At 37.2% G+C, this 26,545-nt stretch overlaps 1 protein-coding gene across 1 annotated transcript in view; it reads right to left on the reverse strand.

The window, feature by feature from the left end:
• The window catches only part of MICU2 (mitochondrial calcium uptake 2), a 132,455-nt gene that overhangs the window by 19,247 nt on the left and 86,663 nt on the right, over positions 1-26,545 (reverse strand). The window contains exon 7 of the mRNA XM_055317264.1: positions 9,266-9,331. Coding sequence (XP_055173239.1) covers positions 9,266-9,331 — 66 coding nt within the window. The remainder of the gene's footprint in view (positions 1-9,265; positions 9,332-26,545) is intronic.

Below are 26,545 nucleotides of genomic sequence, written 5' to 3' on the forward strand. Positions count from 1 at the left end.
TAAGCATCCTTGTTGCTGATCTTAGAGGAAAAGCTTTAGCTTTTCACCATTAAGATGTTAGCTGTGGGCCTGTCATACGCAGCTCTTAATATGTTGAGGTATGTTCCCTCGACACCTCAAATGGGGTATTACCCATTTTGTTGAGTTTTTTTAAATCATAAATAGATGCTGTATTTTCTCAAATGCTTTTTATGCATCTATTAAAATGATACAATAATTAGCCTTCATTTTGTGGATGTGGTATATATCATCTTGATTGATTTGTGGATGCTGACCATAATTGCATCCCTGGAATAAATCTCACCTTATCATGATTTAAGATCTTTTTTTTTTTTTTAAAAGATTTATTTATTCATGAGAGACACAGAGACAGAGAGAAAGGCAGAGACACAGGCAGAGGGAGAAGCAGGCTCCATGCAAGGAGCCCAACATGGGACTTGATCCTTGGTCTCCAGGATCACGCCCTGGGCTGAAGGCAGCGCTACAACGCTGAGCCACCCGGGCTGCCCATGACGTAAGATCTTTTAAATGTATTGCCAAATGGCCTGTTAATGTTTTGTTGATGTTTACATGTATGTTCATCAGGGATATTGGCCCTGTAATTTCCTTTTCCTTCCTACCTCCCTTCCTTCCTTCCCTACATCCTCTTTCTTCCTTTTTTTTTTCTGGTGTCCTTTGGTTTTGGTATCAGGGTAATGCTGACTTTGCAAAATGAGTTTGAGAGCATTCCTTCCTCTTCAATTTCTTGGAAGAGTCTGAGTATAGGCATTAAATGTTCTTTGAATGTTTGGTAGAATTCACCATTGAAACCATCTCATCCTAGATTTTTGTTAGGAGGTTTCTGATTACTGATTCAATATCCCCCAATATCTGAGGTATGCACATTCTTGGTTGGAAGATGTTTTCCTTTCATCACTTTGAATATGTCATGCTATTCCCTTCTGGCCTGCAGAGTTTCTGCCATGAAATCTTTAATAGCCTTATTGGGATTTCCTTTGTATGAAGTAATTTGTTTTTCCTCGTTCTGCTTTTGAGATTCTGTCTTTAACTTCTGACATTTTAATTATAATGTGTTTTGGTATGGATCTCTTTGACCTCATCTTATTTGGAACCCTCTGAACTTCCTGTACCTGGATATCTATTTCCTTCCCCTAGCTGGGGAAGTATTCAGCCATTATTTCTTCAAATACGTATTTTGCCCTTTCCTCTCTCTTCTCCTTCTGGGACCCTTATAATGCAAGTGTTACTCTGTTTGATGTTGTCCCAGAGGTCTCTTAAGTTACCTTTAAAAAAATTTTTTCCCCCTTTTCATTGCTTTGCTTTGGTGAGTTCCACTGTGGTCTTCTAGATCACTAATCTATTCTGCTTCATCTAGTCTACCACTGAAGACCCTCTTGGTCTTTTTTTTTTTAATTTTTAAAATTTATTTATGATAGTCACACACACACACACACACACACAGAGGCAGAGACATAGGCAGAGGGAGAAGCAGGCTCCATGCACCGGGAGCCCAACGTAGGACTCGATCTCGGGTCTCTAGGATCGTGCCCTGGGCCAAAGGCAGGCGCCAAACCGCTGCGCCACCCAGCGCTGCGCCACCCAGGGATCCCCTCTTGGTCCTTTTTATTTTTTTTTAAGAGAGGGAGAAAGAGGTGGGGGGGGGGAGGGAGGGAAAGGAGGGGAGGAAGAGAGAGAGAGAGACAGACAGTCTTAAGCAGGCTCCATGTCCAGTGCACAGCCTAACGTGAGGCTTGATCTCACAACCCTGAGATCATGATCTGAGCTGAAATCAAGAGTTCGACACTTAATTGACTGAGCCACTCAGCGCCCCTTGGTCCTTTCTTATACTTTCTCTTTGTTGAAGTTCTCATTGTGTTCACGTACTCTCCTCACCGAGTTCCATGAGCCTCTTAATAACCATTAACTTAAATTCTTGTTCAGATAGATTACTTTTCTCTGTATCATTAAGGTCTTTTTTTGAGGTTCTGTCATGTTCTTCTGTTTGGAACATATTTCTGTTTCTTCATTTTGCTTGACACTTGGTGTGTTTCTATGTATTAGCTGAAGCAGCTATCTCTCCCACTCTTAAAGTAGTGCCCCTTGTGTAGGTGATGAAACTTCTCTTTCAACCTTACTTTTTGGTTCTTTGTTGTCTCTTGAACCTTTGTGATTGTCTAAACTACTTGATTTATTCTTGATATGACCCTACTGTTAGGGAATGCCAAGACCTGCCTATTCTAGGGGAAGGAATCTCATTTAACACTCAACTTTAGGTTGATTGGAAACAGACTCCCAGGCAGCAGCTTTTATTTTTTTAAAAAGATTTTATTTATTTATTTATTTATTTATTTATTTATTTATTTATTTATTTATTCGAGAGAGAGAGAGAGAGAGAGAGAGAGAGAGAGAGAGAGAGAGAGGCAGAGACACAGGCAGAGGGAGAAGCAGGCCCCATGCAGGGAGTGCAATGTGGGACTTGATCCCAGGTCTCCAGGATCACACCCTGGGCTGAAGGTGGCGCTAAACCGCTGAGCCACCCGGGCTGCCCAGGCAGCAGCTTTTAAAACAAAAAATACATACAGTGCTGTAGGGCTACAAGCATAGTCCTTGCTGCCACCAGACCAGGAGACTGAGAGGATACCCCTGGGTGACATTTGCAAAAATTGGGGTTCCAGATAAGTTAAAAGTATAAACTCCTTTCTGACAGGTCTAGATGTAGGAAGGCCAAGGAGGTGTGCAAGGATGGTGTGTCTCTAACTGGGTTCCCTGGGAGCACCTCCTTAATTTCCAAATGCATGGGAAACCTAAAGCCTGTCCCTTAAGCTGAAGCTCCAAGCTAAGTAAATAGGCCTTTTCCCCAGAAGACTGGGGTTATGTTTCAGTCTGCTGCTGTGCAGTGTCCTGAGTTGGTGCCTGCCAAGAACTGTCTGAGTGTTATATTCCTGTGGAGCTCAGGACTGTCAATCACTTTGGCTACCAGGGCCAGGCAATTGAGTGGTGTCCCTTGTGTGGACAGCATGTATCTGCTGGCTTTATCTAGGCAGAGTGTATGGGGCAAATCATGTTTGCTAGTGTCAGAAAAGTAGCAGCAAAATCTTGACTGTATACCTGTGTGCTTCAGGGTAGAGTGGGAGAGTCCCTTGTCTGTGCATGAATGCTGGTTTTAGGCTGGGAGCCTGAGAATGACAGCCCCAGCCAGAGAGTTGCAGAGTGTTGCAACTGCCTACCCTTACCAATTTTATTTAGGGAATGAGAAGATACCTTGAATGTTGTGCTTGCCTGTCCCAGCTACAGAGTGGGGGAGTGCTGCCACCTTCTGTGCTCTCTAGCATCCTGAAGGCAGTGGGATGGTGTGGTGACTGCTTGTCCCCACCTGTCTTAGCAATGCAGATGAGGGTGCTGCTTGTGAGCCTACCCACTTTGCTAGCAGAGTAAGTGGAGAGTGCAGAATTGGCTTCTGCCAGCACCTCTAACTCCAGGGAGAGTTTCAATGGTCCCCTGCCTTTCCAGAAGATGCTTTTAGATTGCCAAATGAATTTCTTTTACCTGGAGTCTTGGTACTTTTCAAGCTACTATTTTTCTGCTGGGGTCGGGGAGCATGAGACTGCATCTGAGTGCTTTAAAAGGGTTATCTTAGTTTCCTATAGCACTTTGGGTCCCTTGGATATCAGCCCCTCTGCATTTCCTAGGCCAGATATTTTGGGGGCTCATCTCTCTGGCTCAGATCCCAAGGACGGGGGTGACTTAAGTGGGACACTGTCCCCTCACTCTTCAGGAGAAACACTGGACTGGTGGAAATCCTCACTGTTGTGTCACAGTGCTGGGGGGATGTTTCTGGTAAGACCATATCTCTGACTCTCCTACCTATCTTGATGTGGTCTTTTTGACTTTTGTTGTTGAGAAACAGTTCATCTAGTTTTCAGAGGAAAATGATCCATATGTCCCGATAGATTTGGTGTATTTGTGGGACAGGGTGAGTTCAGGATCTTCCCATGCCGTCATCTTGCAGAAGAGCTCCACATTTTCTTAAGTATTTCCATAGTTTGATTTTTGACATTATCTTTGATTTCTCTGGAATTTACTTTGCTATAAGAATTGACATATACACCCAGCACTGTAGTCAGTCACACCATTAGTTATAAACAAGGATGTAGTAAATGCCTATTACGTGTCAGACACCATGTTAGGCCTTGGGGCTTCATGGTTTTCTGTTCCTGTTGGGTAACTGGGCATTCAACAAGTTATTAAAGATAGTAATCCAAGCATGAAAGTATTAAGAAGTTCAAGGAGCTTTGGGAGCATATAAAGGGTGTCTGACTCACTTAGCTCAGACAAGGCTTTCCTGAGAAAAATACCATTTAAGCTGAGATCTAATGTTTGAGTTGAAGTTAAGAAAATAACAAGTAGGAATACAACATTCCAAACAGGAAATTAAAGGTCTGAAGGTGCTAGAGAGCATGGCGCCTTACGGCTGGTAGTAGAAAGCAATAATAGTCAATATAATAGTGTGTGTGTGTGTGTGTGTGTGTGTGTGTATTGTGTGTATATATATATATATATATATATATAATCTCGCTTATGTGTTAAGCACAGTTCTAAGAGATTTAAATTAATTTAAAGAGATTTAAATTAGTTAATTTAATCCTCAAAACAACCTACTGAGAAGATTACTATTATTCTTTTTTTCTTTTCGGTTTTTAAAGATTTTATTTTTAAGTAATCTCTACATCCAGTATGGGGCTTTAACCCAAGAGATCAAGAGTCACACATTCTACTGACTGAGCTAGCCAAGCAGCCCTATTATTCTCATTTTATAATGAAGACATTGAATTTTATGCAAAGAGAGGTACGCTAAACCCAGAGCCATGCAGCTATTAAGTGATGGAGCAGCATATGAATGCAGGCAGTTGGTCTTTCTGAGTCTGAGTTCTTAACCATTGTGCTATACTGTAGAAAAAAATGGTACAGCTGGAGGTTGCAAGAACAGTCAGCCTGAGGGTAGTTACATACTATTTGTCCTTTTAGGTCACACTGGCTATCATGTGAAAATGAAATAGAAGAGACAAGACTGGATGCAGAGAGATCAGTCAGGAGGCCACTGCAGTAACTCAAGTGAGAAATGATGGTTGTCTGATAAAATGACAGTCGTGGAAAGAGAAGAACAAAGGAAAGATCTGAGAAATATTTAAAAGGTAGAACAGACAGTACCTAGTGACTGAAAGGATGTGAGGGGTAAGAAGATGTCAAGGATGACTCCTAGTTTTCTGGATTACTGAAATGTAATTTGGTAATTAGTTTTTTTTCCTACTGATTTAAAATGGTATCTATATTATATGCCAATACTCATATATATTTGAGTTTATATTTTGACTATTCTATTGCTCACTATAACATTTCATTATCCCTCTTATTACTTGCATTTTCTGGAATGTTCTTGGCTAGTCTCTCATGGTTATTCTCCCAGATGAAGTTTAGAAACATTTTGCCAAGTTTCTGTACACTTCCTACCTAACACTAGGACCAAAAAGGAAACCATCCAAAACCAACCCTCCCCCAAAACACAACCAAACAAAACCAAAATCAAGTGCTAAGTTGTTAAGTTCCGATGTAGATTGTACTGAATTCATATGTTAATTTAGTAGGAACTGGACACTTTACAATGCTCACCATTCCTACCTAAGAATAAAGCCTATCTCTATTTCAATCTTCTCTTATCTTCCTCAATTAAAATTTATAGTTTATAGTTTTCTTCATGTAGATTCTTCTAAATGCTTTTTTGTTTTTATATTTTTCTATTTGTGCATAGGTGACACACATTGTTAGTTTCAGGTGTACAACAGTGATTCCATATCTCTATACATTATGCTATGCTCACAAGCATAGCTCCCATCTGTCATCGTACAATGCTATTATGATACCAGTGACTATATGTACCTTATGCTCTACATTTTATTCCCTAGATCTTTAAAATATTAACCTTTATTTTTCATATATCTCAAAAACTAATTATTAAATATTCAGTGTAATTAATATAAGCCTCATCAAAATACATTCTTCATGCTTTTGGTATATAGTATGGTATTTATTTTAAAGAGCAAAATTTTATACTATATTATATATCAGTTTACCTAAAATATTAACTTTTAGAACTTATTAACTATGTTTATTAAAAGCCAATGTAAACCTACTGGCCAATTAAAATATGATAACTGCCTTCTGACTTACCATATGATAGAATGAGATGACAAAAGAGCTTTTCCCCAAAAAGCAAACAGCTGGAGAAAATGGTCAAAATACAACTATTCAGTGCTGTGGAATCTAACCAAAGGCAATCAACAAAATGAGAAGTGTTTTTCAGATTAACTACTCAATTTTGGGCAGCACACAATCTATGGCTTTCTTGCCTTGCCAGCTTTACCCCATGGAATTTTTACCAGAGAGTGTCAAGCTGTCCAAAACCAGTTTCCCTGGTGATCTTGGTGGCTTCCTTAATGGAAACTGCAGGCATCTTTGGAGCAAACAATGGACTGGCAGATGGGCAGGTACTTGAAGGTTTGTTTGAGGAGCTGAGACAACCATAAGGACTTGCTGAGCTCTCCTTGTAGCCCAGGTTGTGCTGCACTTAAAGGAGAGACTGTATCAGCTCCAGCTGCCAACACATCCTCAGCTCAAAGAGCTGACACACGTGTGTGTACTGGCAGGCTTAAAAAGAGCCTAAGTGTAAATATACTCTTACACAGACACATCAGCAGGAAGAGAGGACACACCTTATTAGCTCTGTGTCTTTTAGTACAATCTCTGGCTGGACACTAAAGCTGTGCAGACACGGGAATGACTTCTAGGAAGCTAGGCTAAAAATAAAAATTAAATAGATTTCCTGCGCAATAATTTTTCCCTTGAGGGAAAGAAGTCCATTTATAATAGTAAAAAAGTGGGATCCCTGGGTGGCGCAGCGGTTTGGCGCCTGCCTTTGGCCCAGGGCGCGATCCTGGAGACCCAGGATCGAGTCCCACGTCGGGCTCCCTGTGCATGGAGCCTGCTTCTCCCTCTGCCTGTGTCTCTGCCTCCCTCTCTCATTCTGTGTGACTATCATAAATAAATAAAAATTAAAAAAAAATAATAGTAAAAAAGTAATGCCACTAAGGATGCCCTCAAACAAATTTCAGATGAATGAAAAAATTAAATGTAAAAAACCAAAAGCATAACTAAACCAGAGGATAATCTAGGTTAGTATTTAAAACTGATTTTGATGTGGGGAAGACATTTTAAAAAGTCAAAGTAATTAGATAAATAAAATTCAAAGACAAATAAATATGACCACATAAAGAATAAAAACATCTATAACAAGACATCATAAAAACAAATCTGGTAAATATTTCAATAATTTTGATAGGTTAATATTCTTAAATATAAAATACTCTTAAATCTCACCTTTATTATTCTCTCCTAAATTTACATGTTTAACTATTTAATAGCAAATATTTGGAAGCAATCTTAAAAATCAGTAATATAAATGTCTATTCATATGATTAAATATTTGTTCATTCATTTAAAAATACTTACTGAGCATGTAGAGCATGCTTTGGTGCTTTCCCAGGCTATGTAGATACAACTTATGCAGTAAAGAATTTACTGTACCCAGATAGAGGTCTAGCTTTTGTCCTGGGCTGCTGGGAGGTGATTTCTACAATAAGTGTCTTGTGAACTTGGGGGTTTTGGCTCATACCAGACTAACAGTGAGATTTAAGGTGGTTTGGCTTGTGTCATGGGGTATCAGCATGACTTCCAGAATGGCTAGAGATGGGGGTTAGCAACATGGGCAGCCAACCAAGTTTACATAGCTGGTCCCAGGAAATTTCTGGACATTAGGGCCCTGATTGGCACGACTCTGTGTGTAGTTATACACCTTGCTGGGAGAGTTAATGTTATCCATGACCCCACTGAGGAGAGGACAACTGGAAACTGCTGGTGGAACTTTCTGGACTGCTGCTTCATGTGTCTCTTCCTCTGGCTGATTGTAATCTGCATCTGCTCACTGTAAGAAACTGTACCCATGAACCTAACTACTTTCAGTGAGCTTTGTGAGTTCTTCCAGTGAATTATGGAGGTCTTGAGGGTCCCTTGAATTTGCAGTTGCTATCAAAAGCAGGTGGTCTTGTGGACTGTTCCCTAACTTCAAACAACTGTAAAGAGAGGAACGATGCTTACAGTTCAAAGCAGGACACAATTAAACAATTATACTAATGTGTGACAGATGTTATGATGGCAGACATACAGGGTATGATGGGAACACGTAGGATACATACATCTAATCTAGGAAAAGGGAATACCACTCAAGGACTTGGATGTGGGAAAAAGAAGTTCAGCACAGGATTGCTCAAAATGATGAAATATAAGAGAGAACTGTGATTTTAATAATTCACAAAATTTGAAGCATACATGCTCAAATGAAATGATGGACTGATGTGGAAATTTAAGAAAATCTCATGGAAAGCATGCTGTGGAATTAGAACTGATTGAAAGATTATCAATAGAAAATTTACTGATCTACTTTAGTGGTGGGAATGAAAATCGGTTCACTTTCTATAGGAAATACTTGCTAATACTTGTCAAAATTTATCAACAACCTTAGAAATAGTCTTAACTTTTGACCCAGCAATCAAATTTCTGGGAAGTTATCCCTAAGATATATTCACATATGTATAAAATGACATAATTATAGGATTATTAATTGCAGCATTATTTGCATGATCAAAACACTGGATATACGGTAAATGTCTTTATAGAGGGGAATGGCTACATAAACTAGTACATCCATACAACAAAGCACTATGGAGCTGTTAAAAAGGAGATATTCAGATGTATTGAAGAAAAAATGGAATAGTGTGAAACAATGCACAGTGTGCTACTCCCTGTAGAAAAATGGAGAAAAGAACACATGGATATATTTAGTCACTTCTTTACAGAAACACTTATACAAACATGAGTATCTCTGGGTGAATATACAGGACACTGAAAGCACTCAATACTCAGGGAGAACTGGATGACTGGGAAGAATATGTTGCACTCTCCACATACTCTTGTGAACCTTTTGAAGTCTGGACCACGTGACCATGGGAATATAGCACATCTCTTCAAAATATTTAGAAAAACAAAGGTACTGATAATTTTCCCAACTGTGTGAGAATATTTATTTGACAAACAGAATAGAGAAACTACTATAAATATCAATCTGTCTGGAAATATTTACTTTATTTTCACATACCTGGGACTCTGTTTCATTAACTATTGTTGTCTTCAAGTCATCTTGTTTACTTATGATCTTCTGTAGCTACAAAGATAGCAAACATGAATTCAGATATGTGACTACTAGATTATTCAAAGTAGCCTAAGAAACAGATGTTTTTATTATAAAACCTATACCAGTTGCTATATATTAAATTCTTTCTCTATTATAGCTAATATTGTTACTTATTTTTTCTTGAATCACGTAAGAATCAAAGAGTACTTACATTACTATTATTACAATTTGAATTTTTTCTAAGAAAGCTATTGTACTTAATACACACATATTCCAAAGATATTACCCTATAAAAACTTCATGATTACCCTCATTCTTGAAGAGAATTTTTATCCATAGTTTTTGTATTATTGATAGTTTATGGCCACATTTTCAAGTATATAGCTTTTTTTTTAAGAGAGGGAGAGAAAGGGGGTGCAGAGAATCTTTTTTTTTTTTTTGAGGTTGGGGGGACATGGAGAGCCTGTGCATGAGTGAAGGGGGAGACAGAAAGGAGAGAGAGAAAATCTTTAAGCAGGCTCTACCCAGAGCAGACTTGGGGCTGGATCTCACAATCCTGAGATCATGTGAGATCATGACCTGAGCAGATATCAAGAGTCAGACCTTTAACTGACTGAGCCATCCAGGTGACCCTCAAGTATGTAGCTCTTAAAAAGCTACTTACATCATATAAAAGTGATCTTCTTCTCCTTATGCATTTATAAAACATCAAAATAATTTTTAAAAAAGATTTTGAGAGAGAGAGAGAGAGAGAGAGAGAGAGAGAGAGAATGGGGGAGGGGCAAAGGGAGAGGCAGAGAATCCCAAGTGGAGCTTGATGGCACAACTCTGAATTCCTGACCTGAGTTGAAATCAAGAGTTGGATGCTTAACTGACTGAACCATCCAGGTGCCCTAATCATCAAAATAATTTAAAAACATACATTTCTGCCAATTATAAAATTATCAATAGTACCTTAAGACCAAGTACATTTAAAAGCCTACCTTTCAGAGTCATTTGTACCAATCCTCATATGGAAAGCAAATTAAAAAAAAAGTTTTTAAAAAATTAAATGCAGACAGAAATCTGAAACTATGGATGCAAATGAATTAGGAGACAAACCTTCACTCATTTTTTTTCTAGGCTACTTTTTGTTAATAGTTTGAAAACTGCTTCAACTAAATTCCAAGTTAATTATCTCAAGTTTGGCTGCCTTTATTACGTTTGTTTTTAGGCAGTTTATCTCTAATTCCCTAAGTCCCTCAAACTTTTCCACATCTCCTCCCTCATAACATTTTAGGGAAAAAGTGTTGAAAGGTTTTACATTTGTTTTATTCTTACTTTTTAGATTGACAAATATATAATGCCAAGTTCAATATCATTCTCCTTTTGCTTACCATGCCTCCATTAAAATTTTTTATGATGGAAAATTTGAAACACAGCAAAGAAGAGAGAAATCTGTAATAAACCACACATTCTTCAGCTTCAATTTATCAGTATTCTGTTTTTCTTGGTTTCTTTATACCTCTACCCATTCCCAGTTCCTTCTCAATTATTATTTATAGCTCTTGAGGGAAAATTTATATACACTGAATGTATAAATCATAGCCATACAATTTTGACAAATGGGCGTTGGTGGTATAGTGGTGAGCATAGCTGCCTTCCAATTTTGACAAATGGATATACCTGTGTAACCCGTCCTCCTAACCTGGAATATAATAATATTTCTATTTTCTCAGAAAATTCATTGTGTCTCTTCCCAGTCAATCCTTTCTCTCTGCATCCCCACAGAAAGAATATCAGAGTTCTAGTTTTTTCCCCCATCTAAACGAGTTTCACTTAGTTTAGAAATTCAAATAAATTATACCAACTGGTATATATTCTTTTGTGTTACTACCATCTTTCACTCTGCATAATGGTTTTGAGATTTATTCATTTTGCATATAAGTAGTGTTATTTTTTTAATAATAAATTTATTTTTTATTGGTGTTCAATTTGCCAACATACAGAATAACACCCAGTGCTCATCCCGTCAAGTGCCCCCCTCAGTGCCTGTCACCCAGTCACCCCACACCCCACCCTCCTCCCCTTCCACCACCCCTAGTTCGTTTCCCAGAGTTAGGAGTCTTTATGTTCTGTCTCCCTTTCTGATATTTCCTACCCATTTCTTCTCCCTTCCCTTCTACTCCCTTTCACTATTATTTATATTCCCCAAATGATGAGAACATATAATGTTTGTCCTTCTCCGATTGACTCATTTCACTCACAATAATACCCTCCAGTTCCATCCACGTTGAAGCAAATGGTGGGTATTTGTCATTTCTAATAGCTGAGTAATATTCCATTGTATACATAAACCACATCTTCTTTATCCATTCATCTTTCGATGGACACCGAGGCTCCTTCCACAGTTTGGCTATTGTGGACACTGCTGCTATAAACATCGGGGTGCAGGTGTCCCGGCGTTTCATTGCATCTGTATCTTTGGGGTAAATCCTCAACAGTGCAATTGCTGGGTCGTAGGGCAGGCTTTGTTGTTGAGCTGTATCCCATTGTATGAATATATCACTATTTATCCATTCACTTATTGACAGGTGTTTGCACTGTCTCTAGTTTTTGACATTGTGAATCAAGCTACCATAATTTTTTTTCCAGCTTTACTGAAGTATACTTAATATGCTAAAATTGCACCATTAATGTATACATTTTGGTGAGTTTGGACACATGCATACATCTGAGATACATCAAGGTAATAAACATTTCCATTACGTCCAAAAGATTTGTGTAACTGTTTTTTCCTTTGGTAATAAGAACACTTAGCATGTGATGTACTTTCCTAAGTTTTTAAGTGCACAACACTGTATTCTTAGCTATATGTTACTATGTTGTATTGCACATCTCTGCCATAAGCTTTCTTGTATAATTCTTTTGTTTTTTGTGGACCTATGTTTCAATATTTCTCTTGGATGAATTCCTAGGAAGGGAACAATTAAATCCTTCTTTATTAAGTTGTTGAGTTCTTTATTCTGGGTACAAGTCTTTTGTTAGATATCTGTTTGGGAAACATTTTCTCCCATCCTATAGTCTGCCTATTCATTTTCTTATTGGGACTCTGAATGAATAAAAGTTTTTAATTTGGATCAAGACTAACTTACTTTTCCTTTTGTGGTTATTGCTTAGTGCCATAAGAAACTCTGAACATCCTAGATTCTGATTATTTTCTTATGTTTCGTCTCAGAAGCTTAATGGTTATAGTTTTTATGTTTAATCTATACATCTCAAATACATTTTTGTATAGACACACTTTGTTTTATCACACTTTGTAGATACTGCAGTTTTTAGAAACTGAAGATTTGTGTCAACCCTGTATTGAGCAAGTCTTGGTGCTATTTTCCCAACAGCATTTGTTCAGTTTGTGTCTCTGTGTCACGTTTTGGTAATTCTCACAATATTTCAAGCTTTTTCATTATTTTTATATTTGAACTACTGTAATGTCATGATAAAACTTTAATGGATTAAGAACTGCTTCTTATGAATGAGCACAGAAAATGGTTTCTCGAGATGGAATCCACCCCTGGAGAAGACTGTGGAAATGACAACAAAGGATTTAGAATATTACACAAACTTAGCTGATAAAGTAGTCAGCAGGGTTTGAGAGCACTGACTCCCACTTTGAAAGAAGTTCTACTGTGGGTAAAATGTTATCAAACAGCTACGGAGAAATAAATCATCAAACTCCACTGTCTTAGGAAATTGCCACAATCACCCCAACCTCCAGCAACTACCACTCTGATCAATCAGCAGTCATAAACATCGATACAAGGTTCTTCAGTAGCAAAAGAGATGACAACTCACTGAAAGCTCAGATAGCTAGCATTTTTTAGCAACAAAGTATTTTTTAATTAAAGTATGTGCACTGGTTTTTCAGACATAATGATACTGCACACTTAACAGACTATGGTATAGTGCAAACATAACTTTTATATGCACTAGGAAACCAAAAAATTCATTTGACTTGCTTTATTGTGGTGGTCTGGAACTAAACCTGTGGTATCTCCAAAGTATGCCTATATATGATGTGAGGCAGGGGTTATAACTATTTTTTTTTCATATAAATATCCTCTTGTTCTAGTGTCATTTATTGAAAAGATTTTTCTTTTCCTGTGAACTAAATTGGTGACTTTATTGAGAATTAAATGACCACATGTAGATTCTTTATTATCTTCTACTGATTTACTTGCCCATTCTTAGATCAATATCACAATGTTACCATTCCTGTGGCTTTGCAGTTAAGTCTTAAAGTCAGGTAGTGTGAGTTATCCAGAGTTGCTCTTGTTTCTAAAGACTGACTTGAGTGTTCTAGGTACTTTACTTTTACGTGTATACTTAAAATCAGCTTGTTAATTTCTACAAAAAAAGCCTGCTAGGATTTTGCTTGGTAAATTAAATCTTAGACCAAATTGGGAAGAACTGACATCTTAACGCAACTGAATCTTCTAACCCATTAACATGCTATGTTCCTCTATTTAAGTTTCCTTGAGTTTCTATTGGTCATATCTGAAGTTTTTGGTGAATGTTTTTTTGTTAAAAATCTACTTACTTTACGTTGATATCATCCAAAGGAGAACTGATTTTAATTTCATTTTCCAACAATTTGCTACTAGTATGTGGAAATACAACTGATTTCTCCATATTGACATTCTATATTGAGACCTTCCTAAATTTGCTTTTGGTTCTAGCAGCTTTCCTTTTCTTGTTGATACCTGTGAATGAAGTCAGATTTTTTTCTTCCTTTCCAATCTTTTTATTGCTTCCCCCCGACTTGTATTGCTATTATTAGAATCTTCAGTAAAATGTTCAAAAGAAGAGATAATATATCCTTTGCCTCGTTTCTGATCATAAAGGGACAGCATTCCATCTGTAGCTTGATGCCATTTTTAAATTTTTTATAAATGCTCTTATCAGATTGAAAAAGTTCTTTTCACTTTCTACTTCGCTCAGTTTTATTATGAAAGTATTTATTTTATTAAATGCTTTATATGCATGTAGTGATAGGATCATGTTAATCTCTCCTTTATTCTGTTAATATGATGGATTGCACTGATTGATTTTCAATAATTAAACAAATTTTGTATTCTTTGCATAAATCTCACTTCATTTTGGTGCATTACTTTATATATTATATATATGTGTTATATATATGTGTTTATATATGCATTACTTTTATATATATATATATATATATATATATATATATATATATGTGTGTGTGTGTGTTTTGCTCTGAATAAGTATTTTGTATCTTTACCAGGATAAAAGTTAGTCTATAATTTGCTTTTCTTGTTAGATTTTTGCCAAGTTCTAGTTATCAGGGATAAGCTGATCTAATGAGAGGGAATTGCTCCTTTTTTCTTGTATTTTTTAAGTTTGTGAAAATTGGTATTTCTTCTTCCTTAAACGCTTGATAAACTTCACCAGTAGAACCATCTGGGTCTGGACATTTCGTTGTGGGAAAGTTTTTTTTTTTTTTTTTTTTAAGATTTTATTTATTCATGGGGGGGGGCAGAGACACAGGCAGAGGGAGAAGCAGGCTCCACACAGGGAGCCCAATGTGGGACTCGATCCCAGGACTCCAGGATCACACCCTGGGCTGAAGGCAGGCACTAAACCACTGAACCACCCAGGGATCCCCACGTTGTGGGGAAGTTTTTGATAACAAATTCAATTTCTTTGATAAAGGGCTATTCAGATTTCTATCTTGTTAGTTTTGATAAGTTTTTTAAGGCATTTGTCCAGTTCATTTGAGTTATCAAATTTACAGTCACATATGAATTAAGTTGTTCACAATATCCATTTTAATCCTCCTGATATTTGCAGAATCTGTGGTGATATCTCCTTTTCATTTCTAACAATGGTAATTTGGACCCTCTTAAAGTATTAAAATTAGATCCAGTATTGAAAATTATTCAAAATTTATCATACATATAACAATTTAAAAATAAAAATAGATGTCATCCATAATGGTTTTAAGTTTTTGTACAAAATTTTAAAAACATAGTTCTCTTATTATGACATTTAATATAGTTGTTACAATCTTTATAGTCATTAAATAGTGACAAGCAAACTAAAGCAAAGATTAATTAGTTCACTGAAATGAGAATTTTTTAGGAGGCTTATTCCAAAAGGATGTGGAATTTAGAAGAATTAGGGTATGTCCCAAAGTTCTATCCGAGTGGGTCTGGTACGAGATAAAGCTTGCCATGTTAAGAAATAGAGTGTTTTGGCAAGGATGCAGAGGAAAAAAGGAACCTCAAGCACTGTTGGTAGGGATGGTAAATTGGTACAGCCACTGTGTAAGACAGTATGGAGGTATCTCAAAAAATTAAAAATAGAAATACCATAAAATCCAATAATTCCACTACTGGGTGTTCACTCAAAGAAAACAAAAACACTAATTTGAAAAGACATACGGACCCTTATGTTTATTACAGCATTATTTATATTAGTCAACATACAGAAGCAATCTAAGTTCCCATCCACAGATAAATTGATAAAGATGTGGTATAAACACACAACAGAATATTACATAGCCACAAGGGTGAGATCTTAACCATTCGTGACAACATGGATGGACCTAGAGGATATTATGCTAAATGAAATAAGTCAGACAGAGAAAGACAAATATCATATGATTTCACTTGTATATGGAACCCCCAAAACAAGCAAGTGAATAAGCAAACAAACACAAAGGAGAATCAGACCTATAAATACACAGAACTGATGGTTGCCAGAGGGGAGGTTAGTGGCGGGGAGATGGGCAAAATGGGTGAAAGAGAGTGGGAGATACAGGTTCCAGTTATAGAACAAATAAGTCACAAAAATAAAAGCATCGGGAATACAGTTAATGGTACCATAATAGTATTATATGGTGACAGAGGCTAACCATGCTTATAGTGAGCGCAGTGTAACAGAGCTGTTGAAGCACTGTGATGTATATCTAAAACTAATGTAACATTGTGTGTCAACTATACTCAGAAAAACTTAAAATAATAAGAATTTAAAAAAACTTGTCATGTTAGTCTTATCCAAAACATTTTGATCTGTACTCAGGGAGAGGGTTATAGCAGGTTTTAGTGTACTTTGAAGATAATAGTGCTGTATGTACACTTAGTTCTATAGTAAAAGGTCCATTTCAAAGAGCACAGACATGTTATACTAGGCACAGCTGACCTTCAAAAAACATGGGGGTTGGGGTGCCGAACCCATGCAGTTGAAAAGCCGTGTGTAACTTTTGAGTCTCCTAAAACTTTTTTTTTTTTTGAGTCTCCTAAAACTTAATGACTAATAAATAGCCTACTGTTGATTGAAAGCATTACTGGGGATCTCTGGGTGGTGCAGTGGTTTGGCGCCTGCCTTTGGCCCAGGGCGCGATCCTGGAGACCCGGGATCAAATCCCACATTGGGCTCCCGGTGCATGGAGCCTGCTTCTCCCTCTGCCTGTGTCTCTGCCTCTCTCTCTCTCTCTCTCTCTGTGTGACTATCATAAATAAATAAAAATTAAAAAAAAGAAAGCATTACTGATAACATGAAAATATTTGTATGTTGTATTATACACTGTATTCTTATAATAAGGTAAGTAGAGAAGGGAAATGTTATTAAGAAAATCATTAAGGAAGAGAAAATACATTTATAGTACTGTATTATAAAAAAAAATCTGCGTGGACCTGTATAGCTCAAACCCATGTGGTTTAAGGGTCAACTGTATCCTCTTATGTAAAAGGATTCTATGGTTTTAAGACAGTTCCTTTTTCTTTTTTTTTAAGATTTTATTTATTTATTCATAAGTGAGAGAGGCAGAGACACAGGCAGAAGGAGAAGCAGGCTCCATGCAGGGAGCCTGATGTGGGACTCGATCCCATGACTCTGGGATCACACCCTAAGCCAAAGGCAGACGCTCAATCACTCAGTCACCCAGGCATCCTAAGACAATTTCTAAAATAGCTGTACATGACACTGATTCATGATAGCAGTATAGTTAATGCCTATCATGTAGTGGAAGTGCTGTTTTAAGTGTTGGGAATATAGTAGTTAAGGACAGATAATATCCTTGCTGTCATGAGATTTACATTCTAATGGGCTAGATAACAGTGAACAAATAAGAGAATTTCAAATAATGTCAAGTGTATAACTAGAATAAGATAAAATAAAAGTAGGCTAACAGGATTCCGAGACTACTGGGCATGGGTTACTATTAGATAGGTTTATTCTGTGTGGTTCTTTGTGAGAACATGACATTTGGGCTGAGATCTGAATGATAAAAGGTACCAAAGGAAAGGGGAAAAAGACATTGTAGGAAGACAGTCTGTGAGAGAAATAGGGGTGCTTTGAGACAAACAGAAAGAAGGTAAAGTGGTCATATAAGCAGGAGGACACATTCACCAAATAAAATTCCATGATTAAAAAAGTACTGCCAAGTGGACTATTTAAATTTATATTGATCCATATTTTAAATTCCAGGCTGAAAATGAAGAAACATACGTAGGATTGATTTAACTTATTTTTGCTTTCAGAATCATGATAGTTTAAATTCTGAAACAAGAACATTATCCCCAAATCAAGAACAATAAATTCTACTAAAGGCTTTTATATTTACTTAATAGTAACACTAGCATGTATATTTATGGTAAAATTTTAATAGTACTATATTAAAAGCACAATCCTTCCTGCCAGTATGAAATCAGTGTGAAATAAAAGGACCACCTAAGGAGAAATTTACACTAGTAAACAGACTTGTCATTAAGCTATTGTTTAAACAAATTGCACTAAAACCCTGGCACTTAGCCCAAATAAGCAGATGTGCCATCTATCAAGGTACAGATTAAGTGGATTAACTATTGCTGGGTTTGATCATTGCTGTATTGTTTATTATTATCTGAAAGAAAACGGCTTATATAGATAGTTGCTATTTTACTTGTTCTTGGAATAGACAAGCAAGCAATTAACAGTTTCTAGATATGGATATTAATAAAACATGAATGTACTGCCTAACACAAAAGAAACAAATGGCGGCAATTTATATTTTAGGACATTTTCAAAAGACTTTATATTAATACATTTCATCATTACTTTTTAATTTCCTGTTCAAATCACTTTGCTGTATCTATGTTTTAGGTATTTTTTTTTTAATTTTTATTTATTTATGATAGTCACAGAGAGAGAGAGAGAGGCAGAGACACAGGCAGAGGGAGAAGCAGGCTCCATGCACCGGGAGCCCGACGTGGGATTCGATCCCAGGTCTCCAGGATCGCGCCCTGGGCCAAAGGCAGGCGCCAAACCGCTGCGCCACCCAGGGATCCCCTGTTTTAGGTATTTTTTTAAAAAAAGATTTTATTTATTTATTCATGAGAGACACAGAGAGAGGCAGAGACACAGGCAGAAGGAGAAGCAGGCTCCTTGGAGGGAACCCAATGTGGGACTCGATCCCTGGACCCCAGGGTCACACTGAGCCAAAAGCAGATGTTCAACTGCTGAGCCACACAGGTGTCCCTATGTTTTAGGTATTAAAGTAATTTTCATTCCTTACACATTATGTATTAACATTTATGGTAGGAATAGCAATAAATAAAATTTACTGGAGAAATATTCGGACAACCTATGAAATAAAATAAAAAAAGAAACCCATGTCCTTTAAATTTGTTCTTCTGATCTGAAAAGAACTGTTAAGTTTGTTCAATAAAATTTCAAATATAAAATGTTACATACTTAGGTTTCCTAATATAATGACCACGGAAATGAAATAATTATTCAAAAAATTAATGTAAATGCGCTTTTACTCTATGTTGTAATTTTTAAAAGTCACATATGAACTTATTCATATGTGGAATTTAAGAAACAAAATAAAAAAATTGGCAAAGAAAAAAAAAAAGGAGACAAATCAAGAAACAGTCCTTTAACATATAAAGAACAAACTGATGGTTATCTGGGCGAGCAGGGGTGGGGTTTGGGGGGAAATAGCTGATGGGGATTAAGGAGTACACTTATGATGAAAAAAAATAAAAAAGTAAACTGAGGTATAATTGACATATAGACATATTAATTTCAGGTGTACAACATAATAATCTGATATTTATATATATTGTGAAATGATCACAATAAATCTAGTTTTCCCCTATTACCCTACAGTTACATAATATGCAATACAATGTCATTGACTAGTCACCATGCTATATATTATATCCTCATGACTTACTTATTTTGTGACTCAAAGTTTGTATGTACCTCTTGATTCCTTTCTCCCATTTCTCTCACCTCCCCCAACCCCTCTCCTCTGGCAACCACTGACCTGGTCTCTATGTCTAGAAGTTTTGTTTTATTCATGTGTTTCGCTTTTTGGATTCCACATATAAGTAAAATCATATGGCATTTGTCTTTCTCTGATTGACTTATTCCACTAAGCATAAGCATATCCTAAAGGTCCATCTATGTTGACACAAATGGCATGACTGCTTTCTTTTTCATGGCTGAGTAATACTGAAGAGATTATCCTATCCAATCGGATATTCTTTCCTCCTTTGTAGGCAAATCTATTCTGTAGATGTAGAATGGTTTGAATCAGGCAGTGTGATGCTTCCAGCTTTTTTTTTTTTTTTTTTTTCAAGATTGCTTGGGAATCTTCTGTGGTTCCAAACAAATTTTACGACTATTTCTGTGAAAAATGTCATTGAAATTTTGGTAGGGATTGCATTCAATTTAAAGATTGCTTTGAGTAATATGGACATTTTAACAATATTAATTCTTCCAATTCAAAAGAATGGACTATCTTTCTATTTATTTGTGTCTTCTTCAATTTCTTTAATTACTGTTTTGTTTTCAGGTTATAGGTCTTACATCTTTTTGATTAAATTTATTTCCCCAGGTATTTCATTCTTTTTGATGCAATTTTAAATGAAATCATTTTTTTTCTGATAGTTCATTGTTAGTGTGTAAAAACAAAAGATTCCTGTGCATTGATTTTTTTTTTTTATCCTCAAAACTTTACAGAATTCGTTAGTTCTGACAGCTTTTTGGTGGAGTCTTTGGGTTTGTCTAAACATAAAATAGTGTTCACAAATTGTGGCAGTTTTGCTTCTTCCCTTCTAATTTGGATGCCTTTTATTTCTTTTTCTTGCCTAACTGCTCTGGCTAGGACTTCCAGTACTATGTTGAATAAAAGTAGTAATTGTGGGCATCCTTATCTTATTCCTGATCTTAGAAGAAAACCTTTCAACTTTTTTACCACTAAGGATGATATTGGTTATGGGTAATATATGACCTTTATTATGTTGAGGTAGGTTCTCTCTATACCCACTTTGTAGAGACTTTTTAGCCTAAATTGATGTTGAGTTCTATTAAATGTTGTTTTCTGCATCTGTTGAGAGGATTATATGATTTTTATCCTTCATTTTTTTTTTAATTTTTTTAAATTTATTTATTTATGATAGTCACAGAGAGAGAGAGAGAGAGAGAGGCAGAGACACAGGCAGAGGGATAAGCAGGCTCCATGCACCGGGAGCCCGACATGGGACTCGATCCCGGGTCTCCAGGATCGCGCCCTGAGCCAAAGGCAGGCGCCAAACCGCTGCGCCACCCAGGGATCCTTCATTTTTTTGATGTGGTGTATCATTTTGATTCATTGCAGATGCTGAAACATCCCTGTATCCCTGGAATAAATCCCATTTGAACATGGTATATGGTCTTTTTTAATAATTATTGAATTCAGTTTGATAATATTTTGTTGAGGATTTTTGCATCTATGTTCATCAGGGATATTGGCATATATAATCATTTGGATATGATTTTTTTGTAGATGAAATAGCTAAAATTTTGGCCTCTTTATTCATCTTCAGTCATATATTTGGCTTGAAAACAATGTACAACAAATAGTCTCAATTGAGAGATCACAAACTAAAATTTTCTTTCAGAACTCTAAATGTGTATGGAGAGCCAACTTCCATGGTACATGGCATAGCATACACTTGAGAGTTGGTCCCACAGAAAATATTCATGTAAGCCAAACAAAAAAGATGTTATTTGTTTCTCATCACATAAATATCACCTGACCTTATCTAACCAACAAACTTATTTTTTTTAATTAATCTGTGACTGAAAGTACTATCATGTTTGGTGAGTGCCATTCTCATTAGAATCACATCCAAATGATTATATATGCCAATATCCCTGATACACACACACACACACACACGCACACACACACACACACACACGAAGCATTCCCTCTTCAATTTTTTTAAAAGAAGAGTTTCAGAAGTACAGGTGTTAAATGTTCTTCTTTCAATGTTTGGTAGAATTCACCAGTAAAGCCATCTGCTCCAATCTCTGTGCTGGTAATTGGTCTATTCAGATTATCTATTTCTTCATGAAGATTTTTAATTTCTAGGAATTTATCCATTTATTTTAGCTGTCCAGTTTGTTGGAGTATAATTTTTCATAGAGATCTCCTATGATCCTTTCTGTTTCTGTGGTATCAGATGTAACTTCCCTTCTTTCATTTCTGGTTTGAGGATTTTCTTTTTCTTGATGAGGCTATCCAAAGGTTCATTAATTTGTAGTTCTCATCAAAGAACCAGCTCTTAGTTTTGATTTCATCTACTCCCTTTCTAGTCTCTATTTCATGTCTGCTCTGATTTTAATTATTTTCTTCCTTTAAATTTTAGGCTTCATTTGTTCTTCTTTTTCTAGATCCTTTAAGGTGCAAAGTTAGATTGAGATTTTTCTTAAGATAGCCCTGTATTGCTATAAAGTTCCTTCTTAGCACTGCTTTTGCTTTATTCCACAGATTTTAAGTTTGTATTTTCATTTTCACTTGTCTCAAGGCATTTTTAAAATTTCTCCTTTAATTTTTTCAATGACCCACTGGTTGTTCGGTTGCATATTGTTCAATCCCCACACATCTGTGATTTTTCCAGTTTTCTTTTTGTGAATGATTTCTTGTTTCATACCACAGTAGCCTGAAAAGATCCTTTTTAGGACTTCAATCTTCTTAAATTTGAGATTCATTTTGTGACTTAACACTCAATCTATCCTGGAGACTATTCCATGTGCACTTAAGAATAATGTGTATTCATTCTGCTTCTATTGGATGGAATGAATACTTGTATATATCCCATCAAGCTGGCCTAATTTGTTGTTTAAGGCTGTGTGTACTTAGTGACTTTCTGTCTGGATGACTCTCCACTGAGGTAAGTGGTGTATTAAAGTCCTCTACTATTACCGTATTGCTGTCAATTTCTTCCTGTGAATATTTGTTTCATACATTTAGGTGCTCCTATGTTCAGTGCATAAATGTTTTACCTTTTTACTGGACTGAACCCTTATCATTATGTAATGCCCATCTTTTTCTTTTATCACAGTTTGTTTTAAAATCTCTTTTGTCGGGCAGCCCCAGTGGCGCAGTGGTTTAGCGCTGCCTGCAGCCCGGGGTGTGATCCTGGGGACCCAGGATCGAGTCCCACATCGGGCTTCCTGCATGGAGCCTGCTTCTCCCTCTGCCTGTGTCTCTGCCTCTCTCTCGCTCTCTCTGAATGAATGGATAAATAAATCTTTAAAAAAAAAAAATAAGGGGATCCCTGGGTGGCGTAGCGGTTTAGCGCCTGCCTTTGGCCCAGGGTGCGGTCCTGGAGACCCGGGATCGAATCCCACATCGGGCTCCCGGTGCATGGTGTCTGCTTCTCCCTCTGCCTCTCTCTCTCTGTGTGACTATCATAAATAAATAAAAATTAAAATAAAAAATAATAAAAAAAATAAAAATAAAATCTCTTTTGTCTCATGTAAGTAAAGCTACCTAGCTTTCTTCTGGTTTCCTTTGGCATGAAATACCTTTTCCCATCTCTTCACTTTTCAGTCTGTGTGTATTAGATATGAAATGAGTCTCTTATAGGAAATATGTAGATGGGTCTTTTTCTTTTTAAATAAATTCATTCACTCTATATCTTTTTTTAAAAAATAACTCAGTCCAGGGATGCTGGATGGCTCAGCGGTTGAGCATCTGCCTTTGACTTAAGGCATGATCCTAGGGTCTGGGATTGAGTCCCACAGGGGGCTCCCTGCGGCGAGCCCGCTTCTCCTGCCTCTCTCTCTGCCTCTCTCTGTCTCTCATGAATAAATAACATCTTTAAAAAAAATAACCCAGTCCATTTATGTTTAAAGCAATTAAAGATATGTACTTATGTACTGCCATTTCATTGATTGTTTTCTGGCTGTTTTGTAGTTGTTTTTTTTTCTTTTCCTGCTCTCTTCCCTTGTGGTTATATGCCCTTTTTTAGTGTTATGTTTAGATTCCATTCACATTGCCTTTTATGTATCTACTATAGATTTTTGCTTTGTGATTACCAAGAGGCTTACACATATTAACCTATATGTACATACTAATTTCACATTGATAGTAAGTTAAGATTGCATTCTAAAATCCTACATTTTGGGCAGCCCAGGTGGCTCAGTGGTTTAGTGCCACCTTCAGCCCAGGGTGTGATCCTGGAGACCTGGGATCGAGTCCCATGTCCAGCTCCCTGCATGGAGCCTGCTTCTCCCTCTGCCTGTGTCTCTGCCTCTCTCTCTCCCTGTGTCTCTCATGAATAAATAAATAAAACCTTTTATTTTTGTAATAAAATCTTAAAGTTTTACTTTTATATTTTCCTCTAATTAGTTCTCTTTCTTTTCAGATTAAAGTTCTTTAAAATTTCCTGGAAGGCCAGTTTGGTGGCAGTGAACTCTTAGTTTTTACTTGTCTTGATAATTCTTTACCTTTCCTTCAATTCTGAATGATAATTTCGTTGAGTAAAGTATCCTTGGTTGAAAGTTTTTAGCTTTTGGCACTTTGAATATCATGTCATTCCCTCTGACCTGTAAAGTTTCTGCTTCAAAATCTGCTGACGGTCTTCTGGGGTTTCCCCCTGTACCTACAAGATGTTTTTCTCCTGGTGCTTTATCATTCTCCCTGTGTCTTCAAATTTTGACATTTCAATGATAATCTGTCTTGTAGATACATTTGGGTTTATCTTATTTGGAACTCTTTGTGCTTCCTGGAACTGGATCTTTGTTTCTTTCCTTCCCCAAGTTACTGAAGTTTTTAGCCATTATTTTTTCAATTAAATTTTATGTTCCTTTGCTCTCTCACTTCTCTTTGGAACTCCTAAATGTGAATGTTGTTCTGTTGTCCTGTAGGTCCCTTAAACTATCTTTACTTTTTAACATTTTCCCCTTCTTTTTGCTGCTTTGGGTGAGTTCCTCTACTCCGTCTTCCAGGTCACTGATCCTTTTTTCTTCTTCATCTAGTCTGCTTTGAACTCCTCTAGTATATTGTTCAGTTTAGTTATGGTGCTCTTTAGCTCTGTGACTTCTGTCTGGTACTTTCTTGTATCTTCTGTCTCTTTGTGGAAGTTCACTCTGTACTCATCCATTCTTCCACAAGATTTGCAAGCAGATTTATAACCATGACTTTGAACATTTTATCAGGTAAATTACTTATTTCTATTTTGTTAAGTTGTTTTTCTGAGGTTTTATCTTGTTCTTTCATCTGGAACACATTCCTCTGTTTTTTCATTTTGTTTGACTTTGTATTTGTTTCTATGTATAAGGCAAAACAGCAGTATCTCCATCTTGATGGAACAGTCATAGGAAGACAGGGGATGTGTTTCAGTTGCTTTTTATGCAGTGCCCTAGGGGTGGCAGCCTCCTAAGAATAGTCTCTTCAATTGTTTTAGTCACATGGGGCCCAGAATGCAATGCTCCTTGGCCACTAGAGTCAGGCATTTAAAGGGCATCCCCTGTGTGGACTGCACATACCTGTCAATTTGGCATGGTAGGGCAAGCCTGCTGTTGGGTTTAGAAGGGCTGTGCCATGGGAGAGTGCACAGGTGGGGCAAACAGCAGTAGCAAGGTAAAATGGGACTGAAAAAATGGTGCTTGTGAGAACCTCCATCCTTGAGAGAGTTTCAACCGACCCCTACTCCTCCAGCAGATGCTTTAAAAATTAGCCAATGAATTTCCTTCACATATGGCCCAAGTATTTTTCAACCTGATGTTTATGTACTGAATCTCAGGGTGAATCTGTGCATGAGTCCTTTAAGAGTAGAGTCTCAATTGCCGACAGCCCTTTGGGTTTCCTGGATGTAAGCTCCACTGGTTTTCAAAGCTGGTTATTTTGAAGGTTTACCTTTCCAGCATAGCTTCCAAGGGTTGGGGTTGGGATGCCTGATGTGGGGCTTGAACTCCTTATTCCTCAGGAATACATTCTTTTTTTAAAAAAGATTTTATTTATTCATGAGAAACAGAGAGAGAGAGAGAGAGAGAAAGAGAGAGAGAGAGAGAGAGAGAGAGGTAGAGACACAGGCAGAGGGAGAAGCAGGCTCCATGCAGGAAGCCCAATGTGGGACTCAATCCCAGGTCTCCAGGCTTATGCCCTGGGCGGAAGGCGGTGCTAAACTGCTGAGCCACTCAACCTGCCCATGGAATACATTCTTATTTATTTGTAAGATCCCTCCCACTTGTAGGTTGCCATGCTGGGGGTAAGGTTTTTTTTTTTGTTTGTTTGTTTTTTTTTGTAAGAACATGTCTCTAATTCTGCTATTCATTCCCATGTGGCCTTTTTATCCTTTGGTGTGGAGGGGCTGTTCAACTAGTTTGCCGGTCTTTTTCAGAGGGAATTATCTGTACACAGCTATAGATTTGGTGTATCCAGGGGAAGTGAGTTTAGGGTAATTCTACACCCTCATCTTCTCTATGCTGTCATTTTAAATTGACTACATCATATTTCGTGAGTTATTAAGTTTACTGTTTTATTTTTATGATCAGCATTCACAATTGTAAACTGGACTACTCTAAAGCTTAAAGATTTATTTATTTGAGAGAGAGAGAGAGAGAGAGAGAGAGAGTGCACAAATGCACAAGCAGGGGGAGTGGGAGAGGCAGGGGAGAAGCAGGCTCCCCCTAGAGCACGGAGCCTGATGTGGGACTTGATCCCAGGACTGGAGATCATGACCTGAGCTGAAGGCAGACACTTACTTAATCAATTGAACACCTGCACATCCCCCAATCTCTTCTCTATTAATTCAGCTTTCACACTGTGGTGTGAGATGAGTCTGGAACACTGAGCACAATTGTCTCCATAACTGCCTGCTGGTTTCTCCTGACAGCAGTGTACAGTTCACATTAGGGGGTTCTGCCTCTTAGGTATCTCTGTTCACATTTCTGACACATAAGAACAGCAAC

The sequence above is a fragment of the Nyctereutes procyonoides genome, unplaced genomic scaffold (assembly GCF_905146905.1).
Source record: "Nyctereutes procyonoides isolate TBG_1078 unplaced genomic scaffold, NYPRO_anot_genome, whole genome shotgun sequence".
Taxonomy (NCBI): domain Eukaryota; kingdom Metazoa; phylum Chordata; class Mammalia; order Carnivora; family Canidae; genus Nyctereutes; species Nyctereutes procyonoides.